The 16,562-nt window shown below is 40.2% G+C and overlaps 1 protein-coding gene across 3 annotated transcripts in view; it reads right to left on the bottom strand.

Annotated features, from left to right (window-relative positions):
* The window catches only part of LOC139756784 (metaxin-1), a 70,877-nt gene extending 58,032 nt beyond the window's left edge, over nt 1–12,845 (bottom strand). For 2 of the 3 annotated variants that reach the window (XR_011714434.1, XM_071676569.1), the window contains exons 1-2: nt 12,695–12,837; nt 407–553 (exon numbers count right to left, since the gene is read on the bottom strand). Coding sequence is in view for 2 of the 3 variants with exons in the window: in XM_071676569.1 (XP_071532670.1) it covers nt 407–553; nt 12,695–12,769 (222 nt within the window). In the remaining variant the exon portion in view is untranslated. Of the gene's footprint in view, nt 1–406; nt 554–12,694 lie in introns of all 3 variants that reach the window. The other variant, XM_071676570.1, reaches the window with a different exon arrangement.
* Between the last annotated feature and the right edge of the window lie 3,717 nt (nt 12,846–16,562).

The raw sequence follows: 16,562 nt of genomic DNA, 5'->3' as shown, positions 1-16,562 counted from the left end.
AAAGATGGTACAGTGTCAGAATTGAGATGAGTTACAGGAGAAGGCTATAGACCAAAATTTCCAAAGCATGGATGGGAGAAGAGCAAGGGGTGACCTGATCAAAACTATTTATTGAAAGTAGACTGATGATACAGAACATCCAATGAATTTGTCAAAAAATTAGGCTAGAAAATCTTTAAGAAAGATGTTAAATACAATATCTTAATATCATAAGAGTGGTGGATGAATGGAATAAAATGAAGACACAATTAATGTGGAGAGGATACAGTAATTTAAAAAAAAAGACGTATGATAGCAAAAAAAAAAAAAAATTCTGAAGATGGGGCCGCACAAGTGTAAAACTTCTTTCCCATACAGTAAAAATAACATAATTGCATTTCATTCTCTTAATATCTAATTATCAAACCTGTTTACGAAGGAATGTGGTAACTTGAGAGAAGCTTGAGAGAGCCCCTTCAGAGCATTTGAATACCGGAAGTTGCCCAGTGGGTGACTTAAATGGGTTACTTGACTTCACAATATTCACAGGTGCACCAGAGAATTTAACATAAGCCTGAAAAGTAAAACATGACATGTTTGAAGTTTGTCACAAAAAATGGCAGTCATTGAATACAAATTGGATTTTTTTTTCTTACAAAATCCATTTAACTGATGTATAAAATGCATATCTATCTATCTATCTATCAATCTATCTATCTCCAGGAACTCCCATCAAGGTGTGGCCATAGCAAAAGAGTTTCCACTTATCCCTGTTCTTACATGCCTCCCTCACATAACACCATTCCAAGCGTTCTTCTACCATTTCTTTCCTTCCAGTATTCTTCCACTCTATTTGTCCATGTCACAGGTGGTCTTCCACTCACACCAACCCCCTTAATTGTATGATCATACACTCTCCTTGTAAACTCCCAGTCCTGCATTCCTTCCATATGCCCAAATCATCTCAAAGTATTATGTTTCATCCATTCTACAATTCATTCTCTTTGCATTCCCTGCAATACCACATCTCTCATACACCCTTTCATTTCTTTCTTCATTCCATCTAGTCACACCACATACTCTCCTAAAATAGCTCATTTCCATAGCCTATATTTTTTACCTCTGTGACACATTCCACGTCCATGTTTCTGCTGCAAAGGTCAGGGATGGGAGGACTATGCTTTCCCTTAATCCTCTCATCACTTCCAAGCTCACATCTCTACCTTCAGTTATTTCATTAAGGAACCCAGTGACTCTTCGACTCTGTACTACTCTCCCCCTTAGCTTTCCTTCCAAATCACCAAACTTATCCAAGACAGCTCCTAAATACTTAAAGTCTCTCACCTCTTCCAGTCTTTCTCCCCCACATATCCAAGTACAATTTAGTACACTTTCTTCTTTCACTCTAAATGGTTTTACAAAATCTAAACGTTCACTCTCAATACTTTCAAACACCAATATTTTACTTCACTTTCAGCAAACACCACAGTATCATCTAAAAATGAGCTTGCCAATAACCACAACCACACTCAATCTCTGCACCCCTTTTCCAGTTTTTCTTTCATCTTACTAATCACTCCATCCACCCTCCTGCATGTTCAGGCCCCGATCACACAAAATCTTTTTCACTCCATCTTTCCACCTCCAATTTGGTCTCCCACTTCTCCTCGTTCCCTCCACCTCCGACACATATATCCTCTTGGTCAATCTTTCCTCACTCATTCTCTCCATGTGCCCAAACCATTTCAAAACACCCTCTTCTGCTCTCTCAACCACGCTCTTTTTATTTCCACACATCTCTCTTACCCTTACGTTACTTACTCGATCAAACCACCTCACACCACACATTGTCCTCAAACATCTCATTTCCCGCACATCCATCCTCCTGAGCACAACTCTATCCATAGCCCATGCCTTGCAACCATACAACATTGCTGGAACCACTATTCCTTCAAACATACCCATTTTTGCTTTCCGAGATAATGTTCTCGACTTCCACACATTCTTCAAGGCTCCCAGGATTTTCGCCCCCTCCCCCACCCTATGATCCACTTCCGCTTCCATGGTTCCATCCGCTGCCAGATCCACTCCCAGATATCTAAAACACTTTACTTCCTCCAGTTTTTCTCCATTTAAACTTACCTCCCAGTTGACTTGACCCTCAACCCTACTGTACCTAATAACCTTGCTCTTATTCACATTTACTCTTAACTTTCTTCTTTCACACACTTTACCAAACTCAGTCACCAGCTTCTGCAGTTTCTCACATGAATCAACCACCAGCGCTGTATCATCAGCGAACAACATCTGACTCACTTCCCAAGCTCTCTCATCCACAACAGACTTCATACTTGCCCCTCTTTCCAAAACTCTTGCATTCACCTCCCTAACAACCCCATCCATAAACAAATTAAACAACCATGGAGACATCACACAGCCCTGCTGCAAACCTACATTCACTGAGAACCAATCACTCTCCTCTCTTCCTACACGTACACATGCCTTACATCCTCGATAAAAACTTTTCACTGCTTCTAACAACTTGCTTCCCACACCATATATTCTTAATACCTTCCACAGAGCATCTCTATCAACTCTATCATATGCCTTCTCCAGATCCATAAATGCTACATACAAATCCATTTGCTTTTCTAAGTATTTCTCACATACATTCTTCAAAGCAAACACCTGATCCACACATCCTCTACCACTTTTGAAACCACACTGCTCTTCCCCAATCTGATGCTCTGTACATGCCTTCACCCTCTCAATCAATACCCTTCCATATAATTTACCAGGAATACTCAACAAACTTATACCTCTGTAATTTGAGCACTCACTCTTATCCCCTTTGCCTTTGTACTATGGCACTATGCACGCATTCCGCCAATCCTCAGGCACCTCACCATGAGTCATACATACATTAAATAACCTTACCAACCAGTCAATAATACAGTCACCCCCTTTTTTAATAAATTCCACTGCAATACCACACTAACCTGCTGCCTTGCCGGCTTTCATCTTCCGCAAAGCTTTTACTACCTCTTCTCTGTTTACCAAATCATTTTCCCTAACCCTCTCACTTTGCACACCACCTCGACCAAAACACCCTATATCTGCCACTCTATCATCAAACACATTCAACAAACCTTCAAAATACTCATCCATCTCCTTCTCACATCACCACTACTTGTTATCACCTCCCCATTTGCGCCCTTCACTGAAGTTCCCATTTGCTCCCTTGTCTTACGCACTTTATTTACCTCCTTCCAGAACATCTTTTTATTCTCCCTAAAATTTAATGATACTCTCTCATCCCAACTCTCATTTGCCCTCTTTTTCACCTCTTGCACCTTTCTCTTGACCTCCTGTCTCTTTCTTTAATACACCTCCCACTCAATTGCATTTTTTCCCTGCAAAAATCGTCCAAATGCCTCTCTCTTCTCTTTCACTAATAATGTTACTTCTTCATCCCACCACTCACTACCCTTTCTAATCAACCCACCTCCCACTCTTCTCATGCCACAAGCATATATATATATATATATATATATATATATATATATATATATATATATATATATGGCACTATGCACGCATTCCGCCAATCCTCAGGCACCTCACCATGAGTCATACATACATTAAATAACCTTACCAACCAGTCAATAATACAGTCACCCCCTTTTTTAATAAATTCCACTGCAATACCACACTAACCTGCTGCCTTGCCGGCTTTCATCTTCCGCAAAGCTTTTACTACCTCTTCTCTGTTTACCAAATCATTTTCCCTAACCCTCTCACTTTGCACACCACCTCGACCAAAACACCCTATATCTGCCACTCTATCATCAAACACATTCAACAAACCTTCAAAATACTCACTCCATCTCCTTCTCACATCACCACTACTTGTTATCACCTCCCCATTTGCGCCCTTCACTGAAGTTCCCATTTGCTCCCTTGTCTTACACACTTTATTTACCTCCTTCCAGAACATCTTTTTATTCTCCCTAAAATTTAATGATATATATATATATATATATATATATATATATATATATATATATATATATATATATATATATATATATTTTTTTTTTCTTTTCTTTCAAACTATTCGCCATTTCCCGCATTAGCGAGGTAGCATTAAGAACAGAGGACTGGGCCTTTGAGGGAATACCCTCACCTGGCCCAATTCTCTGTTCCTTCTTTTGGAAAATTAAAAAAAAAAAAAAAACGAGAGGGGAGGATTTCCAGCCCCCCGCTCCCTCCCCTTTTAGTCGCCTTCTACGACACGCAGGGAATACGTGGGAAGTATTCTTTCTCCCCTATCCCCATATATATATATATATATATATATATATATATATATATATATATATATATATATATATATCGAGGATGTAAGGCATGTGTACGTGTAGGAAGAGAGGAAAGTGATTGGTTCTCAGTGAATGTAGGTTTGCGGCAGGGGTGTGTGATGTCTCCATGGTTGTTTAATTTGTTTATGGATGGGGTTGTTAGGGAGGTGAATGCAGGAGTTTTGGAAAGAGGGGCAAGTATGAAGTATGTTGGGGATGAGAGAGCTTGGGAAGTGAGTCAATTGTTGTTCGCTGATGATACAGCGCTGGTGGCTGATTCATGTGAGAAACTGCAGAAGCTGGTGACTGAGTTTGGTAAAGTGTGTGGAAGAAGAAAGTTAAGAGTAAATGTGAATAAGAGCAAGGTTATTAGGTACAGTAGGGTTGAGGGTCAAGTCAATTGGGAGGTGAGTTTGAATGGAGAAAAACTGGAGGAAGTGAAGTGTTTTAGATATCTGGGAGTGGATCTGGCAGCGGATGGAACCATGGAAGCGGAAGTGGATCATAGGGTGGGGGAGGGGGCGAAAATTCTGGGGGCCTTGAAGAATGTGTGGAAGTCGAGAACATTATCTCGGAAAGCAAAAATGGGTATGTTTGAAGGAATAGTGGTTCCAACAATGTTGTATGGTTGCGAGGCGTGGGCTATGGATAGAGTTGTGCGCAGGAGGATGGATGTGCTGGAAATGAGATGTTTGACGACAATGTGTGGTGTGAGGTGGTTGATCGAGTGAGTAACGTAAGGGTAAGAGAGATGTGTGGAAATAAAAAGAGCGTGGTTGAGAGAGCAGAAGAGGGTGTTTTGAAGTGGTTTGGGCACATGGATAGAATGAGTGAGGAAAGATTGACCAAGAGGATATATGTGTCGGAGGTGGAGGGAACAAGGAGAAGAGGGAGACCAAATTGGAGGTGGAAAGATGGAGTGAAAAAGATTTTGTGTGATCGGGGCCTGAACATGCAGGAGGGTGAAAGGAGGGCAAGGAATAGAGTGAATTGGAGCGATGTGGTATACCGGGGTTGACGTGCTGTCAGTGGAGTGAATCAAGTCATGTGAAGCATCTGGGGTAAACCATGGAAAGCTGTGTAGGTATGTATATTTGCGTGTGTGGACCTATGTATATACATGTGTATGGGGGGTTGGGCCATTTCTTTCGTCTGTTTCCTTGCGCTACCTCGCAAACGCGGGAGACAGTGACAAAGTATAATAAAAAATAATAATCATTTATTTATTTTATTTATTTATTTTCCTTTGTCGCTGTCTCCCGCATTAGCGAGGTAGCGCAAGGAAACAGATGAAAGAATGTCCCAACCCACCCACATACACATGTACATACATACACGTCCACACACGCAAATATACATACCTATACATCTCAATGTACACATATATATACACACACAGACATATACATATATACACATGTACATAATTCATACTGTCTGCCTTTATTCATATATATATATATATATATATATATATATATATATATCTTTATTATATTCATTTATTTTGCTTTGTTGCTGTCTCCCGCGTTTGCGAGGTAGCGCAAGGAAACAGACGAAAGAAATGGCCCAACCCACCCTCATACACAATGTATATACATACACGTCCACACACGCAAATATACATACCTATATATCTCCAAGTACACATATATATACACACACAGACACATACATCAAACACAATTCACACTGTCTGCCTTTATTCATTCCCATCGCCACCTCGCCACACATGGAATACCATCCCCCTCCCCCCTCATGTGTGCAAGGTAGCGCTAGGAAAAGACAACAAAGGCCCCATTCGTTCACACTCAGTCTCTAGCTGTTGTGCAATAATGCCCGAAACCACAGCTCCCTTTCCACATCCAGGCCCCACACAACTTTCCATGGTTTACCCCAGACGCTTCACATGCCCTGATTCAATCCACTGACAACACGTCAACCCCGGTATACCACATCGATCCAATTCACTCTATTCCTTGCACGCCTTTCACCCTCCTGCATGTTCAGGCCCCGATCACTCAAAATCTTTTTCACTCCATCTTTCCACCTCCAATTTGGTCTCCCACTTCTCCTCGTTCCCTCCACCTCCGACACATATATCATCTTGGTCAATCTTTCCTCACTCATTCTCTCCATGTGCCCAGACCATTTCAAAACACCCTCTTCTGCTCTCTCAACCACGCTCTTTTTATTTCCACACATCTCTCTTACCCTTACATTACTTACTCGATCAAACCACCTCTCACCACACATTGCCTCAAACATCTCATTTCCAGCACATCCACCCTGCTGCGCACAACTCTATCCATAGCCCACGCCTCGCAACCATACAACATTGTTGGAAACACTATTCCTTCAAACATACCCATTTTTGCTTTCCGAGATAATGTTCTCGACTTCCACACATTCTTCAAGGCTCCCAGGATTTTCGCCCCCTCCCCCACCCTATGATTCACTTCCGCTTCCATGGTTCCATCCGCTGCCAGATCCACTCCTAGATATCTAAAACACTTTACTTCCTCCAGTTTTTCTCCATTCAAACTTACCTCCCAAATGACTTGACCCTCAACCCTACTGTACCTAATAACCTTGCTCTTATTCACATTTACTCTTAACTTTCTTCTTTCACACACTTTACCAATACATTAAATATCCCTACCAACCAGTCAACAACACAGTCATCCCCTTTTTTAATAAATTCCACTGCCTTGCCAGCTTTCATCTTCCACAAAGCCTTCACTACCTCTTCTCTGTTTACCAAATTATTCACCCTAACCCTCTCACTTCGCACACCACCTTGACCAAAACACCCTATATCTGGCACTCTATCATATAACACATTCAACAAACCTTCAAAATACTCACTCCATCTCCTTCTCACATCACCACTGCTTGTTATTACCTCCCCATTAGCCCCCTTCTCCGATGTCCCCATTTGTTCTCTTGTCTTACGCACTTTATTTACCTCCTTCCAAAACATCTTTTTTATTCTCCCTAAAATTTAATGATACTCTCTCACCCAACTCTCATTTGCTCTCTTTTTTGCCTCTTGCACCTTTCTCTTGAACTCCTCCTCTTCCTTTTATACATCCAAGTCATGTGCACTATTTCCCTGCACAAATCGTCCAAATGCCTCTCTCTTCTCTTTCACTGACAATCTTACTTCAAAAAATTCCACATAAAGACTGCTAAGTACAGGTGAAAGAGGGTTATCCACTGCCATACCAAATTTTTTAGCATAATAATCTCCATTGAATTGAAATACAGTCTTTTATACACAATTTTATCAGTTCAATAAAAACAGACTTTGAAACAGGTAAACAAATATCATCCAAAACATCAAATAAACATTCTAAAGGTCATCAACTGGAACTTTAGTGAAAAGTGAGGAAACATCAAAGCTACCAAGTTTGAAATCAAAATTAACATTGATATTGTTAAGGTTGTTAACTAAATCTACAGTGTTCATGATATTAGAATTTGATATCTTACCCACTAAAGGGCTTAATAAATCAACCATTTTGACAATTCATATGTGATGCAGCCACTATAGGTCTCACTGGAAAATTTTTTTTAGGTCTTGCTAGAAATTTTTTTCATGCGTTTTGATAAGTCCATACATATATGGCAATGAAGGGGACAAAGATGACAAACTTTTGATAAGAGAAACATTACTTTTCAACAACAACTTCAGTTCTATATTGAAATGGGAATTAACTGTTTCTAGGGGATTCTTACTGAGTTTAAAATAAGTTGCATCATCATTTAAAAGATCATTCATTTTAGATAAATAATTACATTTGTCCATAATCACAACAGTGTTAGCCTTATCTGCTTTAGTAATATGTTTGTCACTGTCTTTTTTTAAGGTGTTAATAGCTCTTGCAAATCTTTTAGGGCAATCAGGTTCCACTGGTTTTGACAAACTGGCATACATTAAACCCTTACACATGTACATATTCATACTTGCTGCCTTCATCCATTCCCGTCACCACCCTCCCACACATGAAATAGCACACCCCTCCCCCCGCACACGCACGTGCGAGGCAGCACTAGGAAAAGACAAAAAAGGCCACAATCATTCACACTCAGTCTCTAACTGTCATGTGTAATGCACAGAAACCACAGCTCCCTTTCCACATCCAGGACTAAAAAAACATTCCATGGTTTACCCCAGAAGCTTCACATGCCCTGGTTCAATCCACTGACAGCACATCGACCCCAGTATACCACATAGTTCCAATTTACTATATTCCTTGCACGCCTTTCGCTCTCATGTATCTTCAGGCCCCAATCACTTAAACTCTTTTTCACTCCATCCTTCCACCTCCAATTTGGTCTCCCACTTCTCGTTCCCTCCACCTCTGGCACATATATACTCTTTGTCAATCTTTCCTCACTCATTCTCTCCATGTGACCAAACCATTTCAACACATCCTCTTCTGCTCTCTCAACCACACTCTTTTTATTACCAAACATCTCTCTTACCCTTTCGTTATTTACTCGATCAAACCATCTCACACCACATATTGTCCTCAAACATTTCATTTCTAATACATCCACCCTCCTCAATACAACCCTATCTACAGCTCATATCTCGCAATAGTATGACATTGTTGGAACAACTATTCCTCATTTTCTCTCCAAGATAACGTTCTCACCTTCCACACATTCTTCCATGCTCCAAGAACCTTCGCCCCCTCCCCTACCCTATGGCTCACTTCTGCTTCCATGGTTCCATCTGCTGCTAAGTCCACTCCCAAATATCTAAAACACTTCACTTCCTCCAGTACTTCAAGTACTCATTTCACTGACCAACCCCTAGGGGTGGATGGACAGCTGGGTTGACTGTGGACTGACCGCTGCAACCAGGATTCGAACCTATGCGCTCAACCCTGGGCAGCCCGTGAATGAGTTACGGTCACAAACACTAACTGCTACAGACTTCTTCTTACTACTGATCATGTTTCTCCTGGCCCAAGTGAGAGGTACGCTGTCCTGAACTAACTGTACTGGCAAATCAAAACATCCTGGTCACCTGGCTAGATAAGTTTGGGGAACTTTCACTTGTTCCAACTAGAGTAGGAGTTCAAGTCTCCTGCCTATGTATTCAGAACCAGAGGGACTGCCTATAATAGTACTGTATTGCCAGGTATAAGCTGAACAGCCTTCCGGACCTTCCTTTATACCTTCTGCGACATATAACTCCCATCCAATCGTAGGTTTTTCCAGTTCATCAGCTGGATAGTCCATCACAGAAATGGACTTTTTTATAAAGGGAACCGAACTGGTAACTATGTATGTAAGCATCCTGCTACCCACCCACTGGAGTGGGGGAGTTGGGGCCATGACACCATAGGAATGAACTGCAGCTTATGTAACAGGTAAGGATGATCACACGCAGATCACTGGTAATGCAAAATATTCATGCAAGCATCATGATGAAAACTGCTGCCTAGGGACGCAATAATCCCATATGGAAAAAAAGGCATTCTGTTATCCACCCACTGGGGAAGGAGGGAGTGCAGACACTGTCCATATATTTATGCTGGCATAAACCTGATGCAGTATTATTGAAGAACTTTAAAAATTCAATAGACCTCCATTTTTGGTCTATCATATTCACTTTTTAGTCTGCAGGAATGTGTTATATTCAAAGTACATTCTAACCCTTCCTCTGCATTACCTGCCTAAGTTCAGCATGTCCACTCCCTCCCAACAACTCACACATAATCATTCATAATGGCAATCAAAAAACTTACTTCACAATGTTGATGTTGGTGCAAGATTTCCTTTCTGAGGTATAAAATTTTATAAAACAACCATTCATGAACAAATTTAAGTTGACTAGACAATGTATCAAGGGAGAAAGTAACTCAAAGGTTCACTATGCAATGCTTCATTCTACTCATTTATATCTATGAGGCCTGTTCCCAACTGGAATTCCCTCAAGGGGGTGGCAACAGCAATAGAGTTTCCATAACTAGTGAACTCCAGTGCTTCTTCTTAGCCTTTAGTGCCTCACCCTTAACAGGCCACTGGCAGAACGCAACTGTACAGCTGTGTTTGCAGAGGCTCCTAACTAATGCTCAAACTGACTACTACTACCTAATGCTCCTGTCTTTTGTTCCTACCTACTACTTCTACCAACTGTGTCTAACTAATGCTCCTGCCTTAATGTTCCTACCAACTACTTCCATCTATTATTCCTACCATCTTGCTAACAGGCAGGGGTAATGTATAGTGGTCACCACTGGGAAATCTAAAGTTATGAAGAATAAGTTGTGTGAGTTAAGTGTTGTCATGAGTTATGTACTACAAGGAGAGATTGTATGTTTGTGGACAGAATGGCAGTAGTCCACATATGGGTGAGGCTGAAAGAAATGATGCAATGTTTCAGTCCAACCAGAAAGCAATATTCATGACTATTTCCACTGATACACAAATCATGTTGCCCTACAATGAATGGAACAGATAAGGAAACATTCACATCATGGCACAGACTACTTCTAATCATGAGGCACCCAGCTAGCACTAGCCAGCGCAATCTAGGATGTGTAAGAACGTGTTTCTGCTCCACTGCATATATACATGCCACCTGGGAAGAGGGAGACTCATTTCAGCTGAATCATTCTCCTGAACCTTACCTCCACATGTGAAAATGTGCAGTGGTAGCATTTTTTGTTATGCTCATTATTGCCTCAGGGCTTTAAGTGATAACATGATTGCCAAGCAACCTACAAGTTCTTCCACCAATGGCACACATAGTGAAGCAAAGCACTATTGCTTCATTAAACCTCTGGTCATGATGCTTGACTCAAGCCAAGGAACATATCACTGCAGCCCATCATGAAATGCAATGAAATTTGACAGCATATAAAAATTTCTGAACATTCTTCTCTGTTGGCTGACACTTCCCTGATCAGAGAATAGCCTCTGGAACCCACACTGTCTTTAAACCTCCTAGATACTCTGTTAACCACCCAATTTTGATTTACCTATCTATCTATTCTCTATCTACTTTGTTAAAACAGCATTTTAGATGAAGTGATACATTACAAGGATGCCACTAACACCCAGCAGGTGTTCATATCTACCTCTGCCGAGTTCAAGATTTCAGCCAAAAGAGAGACTCTTGCATTAGCTGATGCCACCCCAACCACCTTCTCAGTAATTCATCATTGTTTATTCTTGTTTACCATATGTATACCATATGTTTTCAACATAATTTAGATAAGTTATAGATGTTATAATATCAATACATGCTGTCTCTGAATATTGGGGTGTTTTTCCAGCAGACAAAACATTTCTCTTATGTAAAACAAAACGTTATGTAATTACAATAAAACAGCCAAAAAATAAGTGGTATAAGCTTCATCTTACCAAGGGCCAAATAAATGAACTTCAAGTGAGATCATATTACTAAGCAGCAAGTGTTACTCTGACTAAAGTTGCTGTGCCTCACCAGGTGGCACTTCACTTTATATCAGCCCCAACCTACCTACTACTGATGCCTTATATACAAATAACCTCAGTTGATATATCTCCACTGATTTTCAAGATATGTATATATTTTCCTAAAGATACTTATTATTAGGTCTTAGGTGGAACTTATAGATATCTATTAGTATTCAGTAGTAGTCATTGATTAGGAATATCCAATTTATATCAGGAAAGCTAGAGAAATATGATGTGGAGCATTGTTTATAATCAAACAAGAAGAGATAATGACTGTGGAAGGGTTATGATGATACGGATAGGAGTCCCTACATGGAATGGGTATCAGAGATATAGACAGAAAGACAGAGTAAATGAAACCATTCTAGGAATCTATATAATCAATGAAGTATCACCTAACTTCCTATGAGAACCAAATGTACAATATTCTCGATATTACAAGAAATATTAATGCTAAAATGTTATGCGAATTCAGATGCTGGGAAGTCTGTTCACGCTGTGTAACCTATTCACTGAATATATTTCCTTCCCTTAGCTGCATATGTCAATTTGATAGAAGGAAGACCATGGCGAGGTCTGAGCTATATGTCTCAGTCTTACGGAAAAGGAAAGTTTTTATTCGTTTTCTTAATTTCTACACGACTTACTTTTGTGTCACAATTCCCCTAATCAAAACAAGTCCTTCCATCAGTTTTCACTAGGGAAATTTAAGCTTTTTCCGTGGTGCCTCTAAACTGATATTTCCCCCTATCAATTGGTGAAGTGACTGCATACTGAACTGTTCTGGGCATTGCAGGCAGCTCCCCCTGCCCATGTTACTAACAGTGAAAACTTTCAAACAAAATAATCGCAGATCTTTGTTTTCCTCTTTCCTAAACAAAACATTTTCTCACCATCATTTGAAGACTTTTAAGGTCCATGGATGGTAACCCGTACTTGGCATCGCCATCCCATACATGCAGCTCCATAATGACTTAAGTGATGGATCATTCATCAGTCTCGCGAAGACCCGGTCAGTACAAACAAGTTCTCCATAGAAGCAGCTCACACTAATGACAGGTTACGTAGTAGATCCTACCTTAAATCTTTAAAACAATTTCATATAAAGCCAAAAACTTTTAAAGATTTACAAAGTCTCACTTACATCTTTACTTTACACGTTTGATCTAATGAAGTTAATGATATATGTTTGCTAGCAGAATACATGAAAATCAATTTTATGTAAGTCTTATTTAAGTTCGGAGAAAACAGCTGAAAGGCAGACGACATACATGATCCTTCCACCTACAATAAAAAAAAAGACAATAAAGGTGGATAAAACTGTGACAATACTTTAGTAACGATTAATTACGGCAATAATAATGATAATAATAATCAATAATTGATAATAATAATAATAATGGAAATTATATTTTCTATCAATCACGACAATAATAAGTCTCCCTTTAAGATGTTGATTAAGTATCCAGGTCACACATGATTTTTAAGAATTAGAAATACCGCCATGAATTTCTGGGTTTTCGTATGCCACTGTATGATCATAATGAAAACAAGCCGAGAGAGAGAGAGAGAGAGAGAGAGAGAGAGAGAGAGAGAGAGAGAGAGAGAGAGAGAGAGAGAGAGAGAGAGAGAGAGAGAATGAAATCTACGTCGCATAGCAACCACTGTAATCTTGGGTCACCAGCAAATCAAATTAGCAAAAAAACAAGCTCAAATTACTGTTATCTTTTATCTATTGGCAATGATAGTCAACATGAAAATCTCGAAAAATACCTGATTTTATTCTGATCTTATTGATCTTTGCACTGCCCATATCAAAGGTGGGATAACATGGTCCACAAAAAATGTGGACGTAGCTTAACCAAACTCTAATGAGATATTCAAAATATGAGGAACACAATGTACCAGCACTTGGCAAACGGTCATTTTCCAACCAAAATGACAGATCAGAGAAATAGAGAACTGTCTTTTGTTTAAGGAAATTGCACACAAGTAACTTAAGAGTAAGCAAGGGAATATCAGGAGTAAGAGGGTGGCGAAGAGAGGACTTTGCTTCTCACCCCTTTGAGGAATAGTATAAAATGAACTTGATCATAATTATGGTTTACAATATTTTCATAAGTATTCTCAATCCTTACAGTCCCTCGAAAGGAAATATAAATGCATCTTAGTGACACCCTGGGATAGAGGAAAAAGAATACTTCCCACGTATTCCCTGCGTCGCGTAGACGGCGACTAAAAGGGGGAGGGAGCTAGGGGCTGGAAATCCTCCCCTCTCGTTTTTTTTTTTTAATTATTATTTTCCGAAAGAAGGAACAGAGAAGGGGGCCAGGTGAGGATATTCCCTCAAAGGCCCAGTCCTCTGTTCTTAACGCTACCTCGCTAACGCGGGAAATCGCGAATAGTATGAAAGAAAAGAGGAAAGATCAGTGACACGAGCTGCCAATGGAACAAACAGGTTTCACCCCTTCCCTACAAAACTGACAAATGTTTATAATTGTAAAATCTTTTTTATCGATCCATAAAAGTATGTTAACTTGTTTTACTCAACATAACTCCTTTGATAACAGCAATCAGTTGTTCTATGTTATCAATATAATAAAACTATTTTCATTAAAAAAAAAAAACGTCGCCATACTCATAATAGCCTTTACACCCTTGCAACAGCTTCGTTGAGATTGACGAGAATTTGACAAATGATAATGATTAAAATTAACACAAAAAAAAAAAAGGCCAAGTTCTCTAAATCACCGGTTGCTGTTACATTCTCTCACTTTCAGCTGTACATCATTATCTTGGGAAGTTTGTAATTTGCACCCATTCCCCTGGAATGAGTCCTGGTTATGCCCCTCTCTCGCGCAATTTACTGGTACACATCTCTATAGGATAACTAAAAGACTTTTACCTCTAAATACAATAGTATAATGAGTGCATATATTGCAGAAAACAGCGAAAAAATCTGAGCAGTCTATAGAGTTCTATACGAATGCTTACAGCTAGCGATTTATTATTTAGTTATGTGGTCCATTAACTACAGAAAACGTTCAGTTGGTACAGGCAAAACCAGTTTCACCACTCAATAAACAATTCTAAGTATTATTTGAAAATGTTCATATCTGACACATCTGCAGCCGTCTTTGATGAGAAAATCAACATGTACAATGAGGATTAAGCACTTGGTGTCATTTGTTCTTAAGCTACAGGAGGGATATTAACCTGGCAGTTGGTCCAGAAGTTCTGACTGCTTCTCCAGACTAGCAATGGCAATGTTCCATGTGACACCTACCAAGGGTAAACACTGATGAAGCACCACAGGAACCTTTTTTTTTTCCTAGTTCAAACATCAGAAATTACATGGTGGAGTTCTACTGATGGAAGAGGTATCTTAAAGGCTTCTTGAGTCTGGAGTCACATGGGCAAGATTTTTGGCACCAGACTAGTGCACTTATTGTCTTGAGCCAAGTAAAATGCATGACTCATTTACCATTGGTGCTGTCTTTGTATAGAAGGAGGCCATGGGAAAGTGTCCCACTTGGATATTCTAGGCATCTTTGAATGGTGAAGATGGGAAGGAAAGACTTCCATCACAAAGTTCAAAGGTGGCTGGCTTTAATCTTATATCTACACTGAGTGACCCAGATGAGGTTAGGCAAGCCATGAGGGTAGGAAGCTGCCATGCTCAATGACAAGAGTATCCTCTCAAAATTAGGACAGGCACTGTACTTGTTAGGCGAGGCATTAACATTCAAGCAGCTGGAGTTGCTGATTCATATGACACTATGTAAATCTCCTTTCCCATTCTTTTAGGTAAAATCTTGGAGTTCGATGAGGTAGTTCTACTAGAGAGGCAGTCGCTGTACGGACCTTTATGATGCAGCTGCAAGAAAGGTGGTGTGCTATATTCCTGAGGTATTGCAGCAGCAGCACAGGAAATTATATACCAAAGTCCCATGGCTTTGCCACTAGGAAAGACATATAAGAGGTTGTCACATCTGGAATGTATGCCAAGCTCCTGTAAGAACTGCAACAGAGGGTGGCAATGATGATGCCCCATGAGGCCTTTGCCAGCAGATGGAAACAGGATCATGTGGAGGCTCCTGGAGTAACTGGCTGGACCTATGGGATGCCACTGGGCAGAGGGTGCGAGGAGGCTTAAGACAGCAGGGGTTAAGGAAGGTTGATAATTAGCGCTGTATGACTGTACCTGAAAGTCTCTTTATGCAAACTCTGGGGGATACTAATTTAGCAGTGTCTATGTGAGTGTTATGTTTTGTGATGGAATGCAAACATGAGTAACCACAACCACAACATAGTGTAACAACAATAACCCAGTGCTTTATTGGATAATGTACAGAGATGATATAGCCCAAGATTTCATATGCCCTGGTTCAGTCCATCTATATCACATTGCCCATTGTACACCAAATTGCTTTGATTCACTGTTTCAGGCACACCTAACACCTCACCACAGTTCAGCCCTTGAAAACTCAAAACCTTTACCACTCTCCCCTTCCATTTGCAATTTGTTCTCCCTTTTCTTCTTGTCCCCTCCACTTATGACTAATATACATGTGGCATTCCTTTCTCGACACGACATCACCCATCAAAAGACTATAAACCCCATTTCAACATGCTGATAATGGATAACCAGGGAATGTGAAGCAGCTGTTAAAAACCATTAAGGAGCCTAACTGTGGAGAGTAGACCATAGTTTTGTTGCACCTCTTATGAGCTAGCCAATGGATGTGAGTGGGTGGGAGC

The sequence above is a fragment of the Panulirus ornatus genome, chromosome 23 (assembly GCF_036320965.1).
Source record: "Panulirus ornatus isolate Po-2019 chromosome 23, ASM3632096v1, whole genome shotgun sequence".
Lineage (NCBI taxonomy): Eukaryota > Metazoa > Arthropoda > Malacostraca > Decapoda > Palinuridae > Panulirus > Panulirus ornatus.
This window is presented reverse-complemented; position numbering and strand designations above follow the sequence as displayed.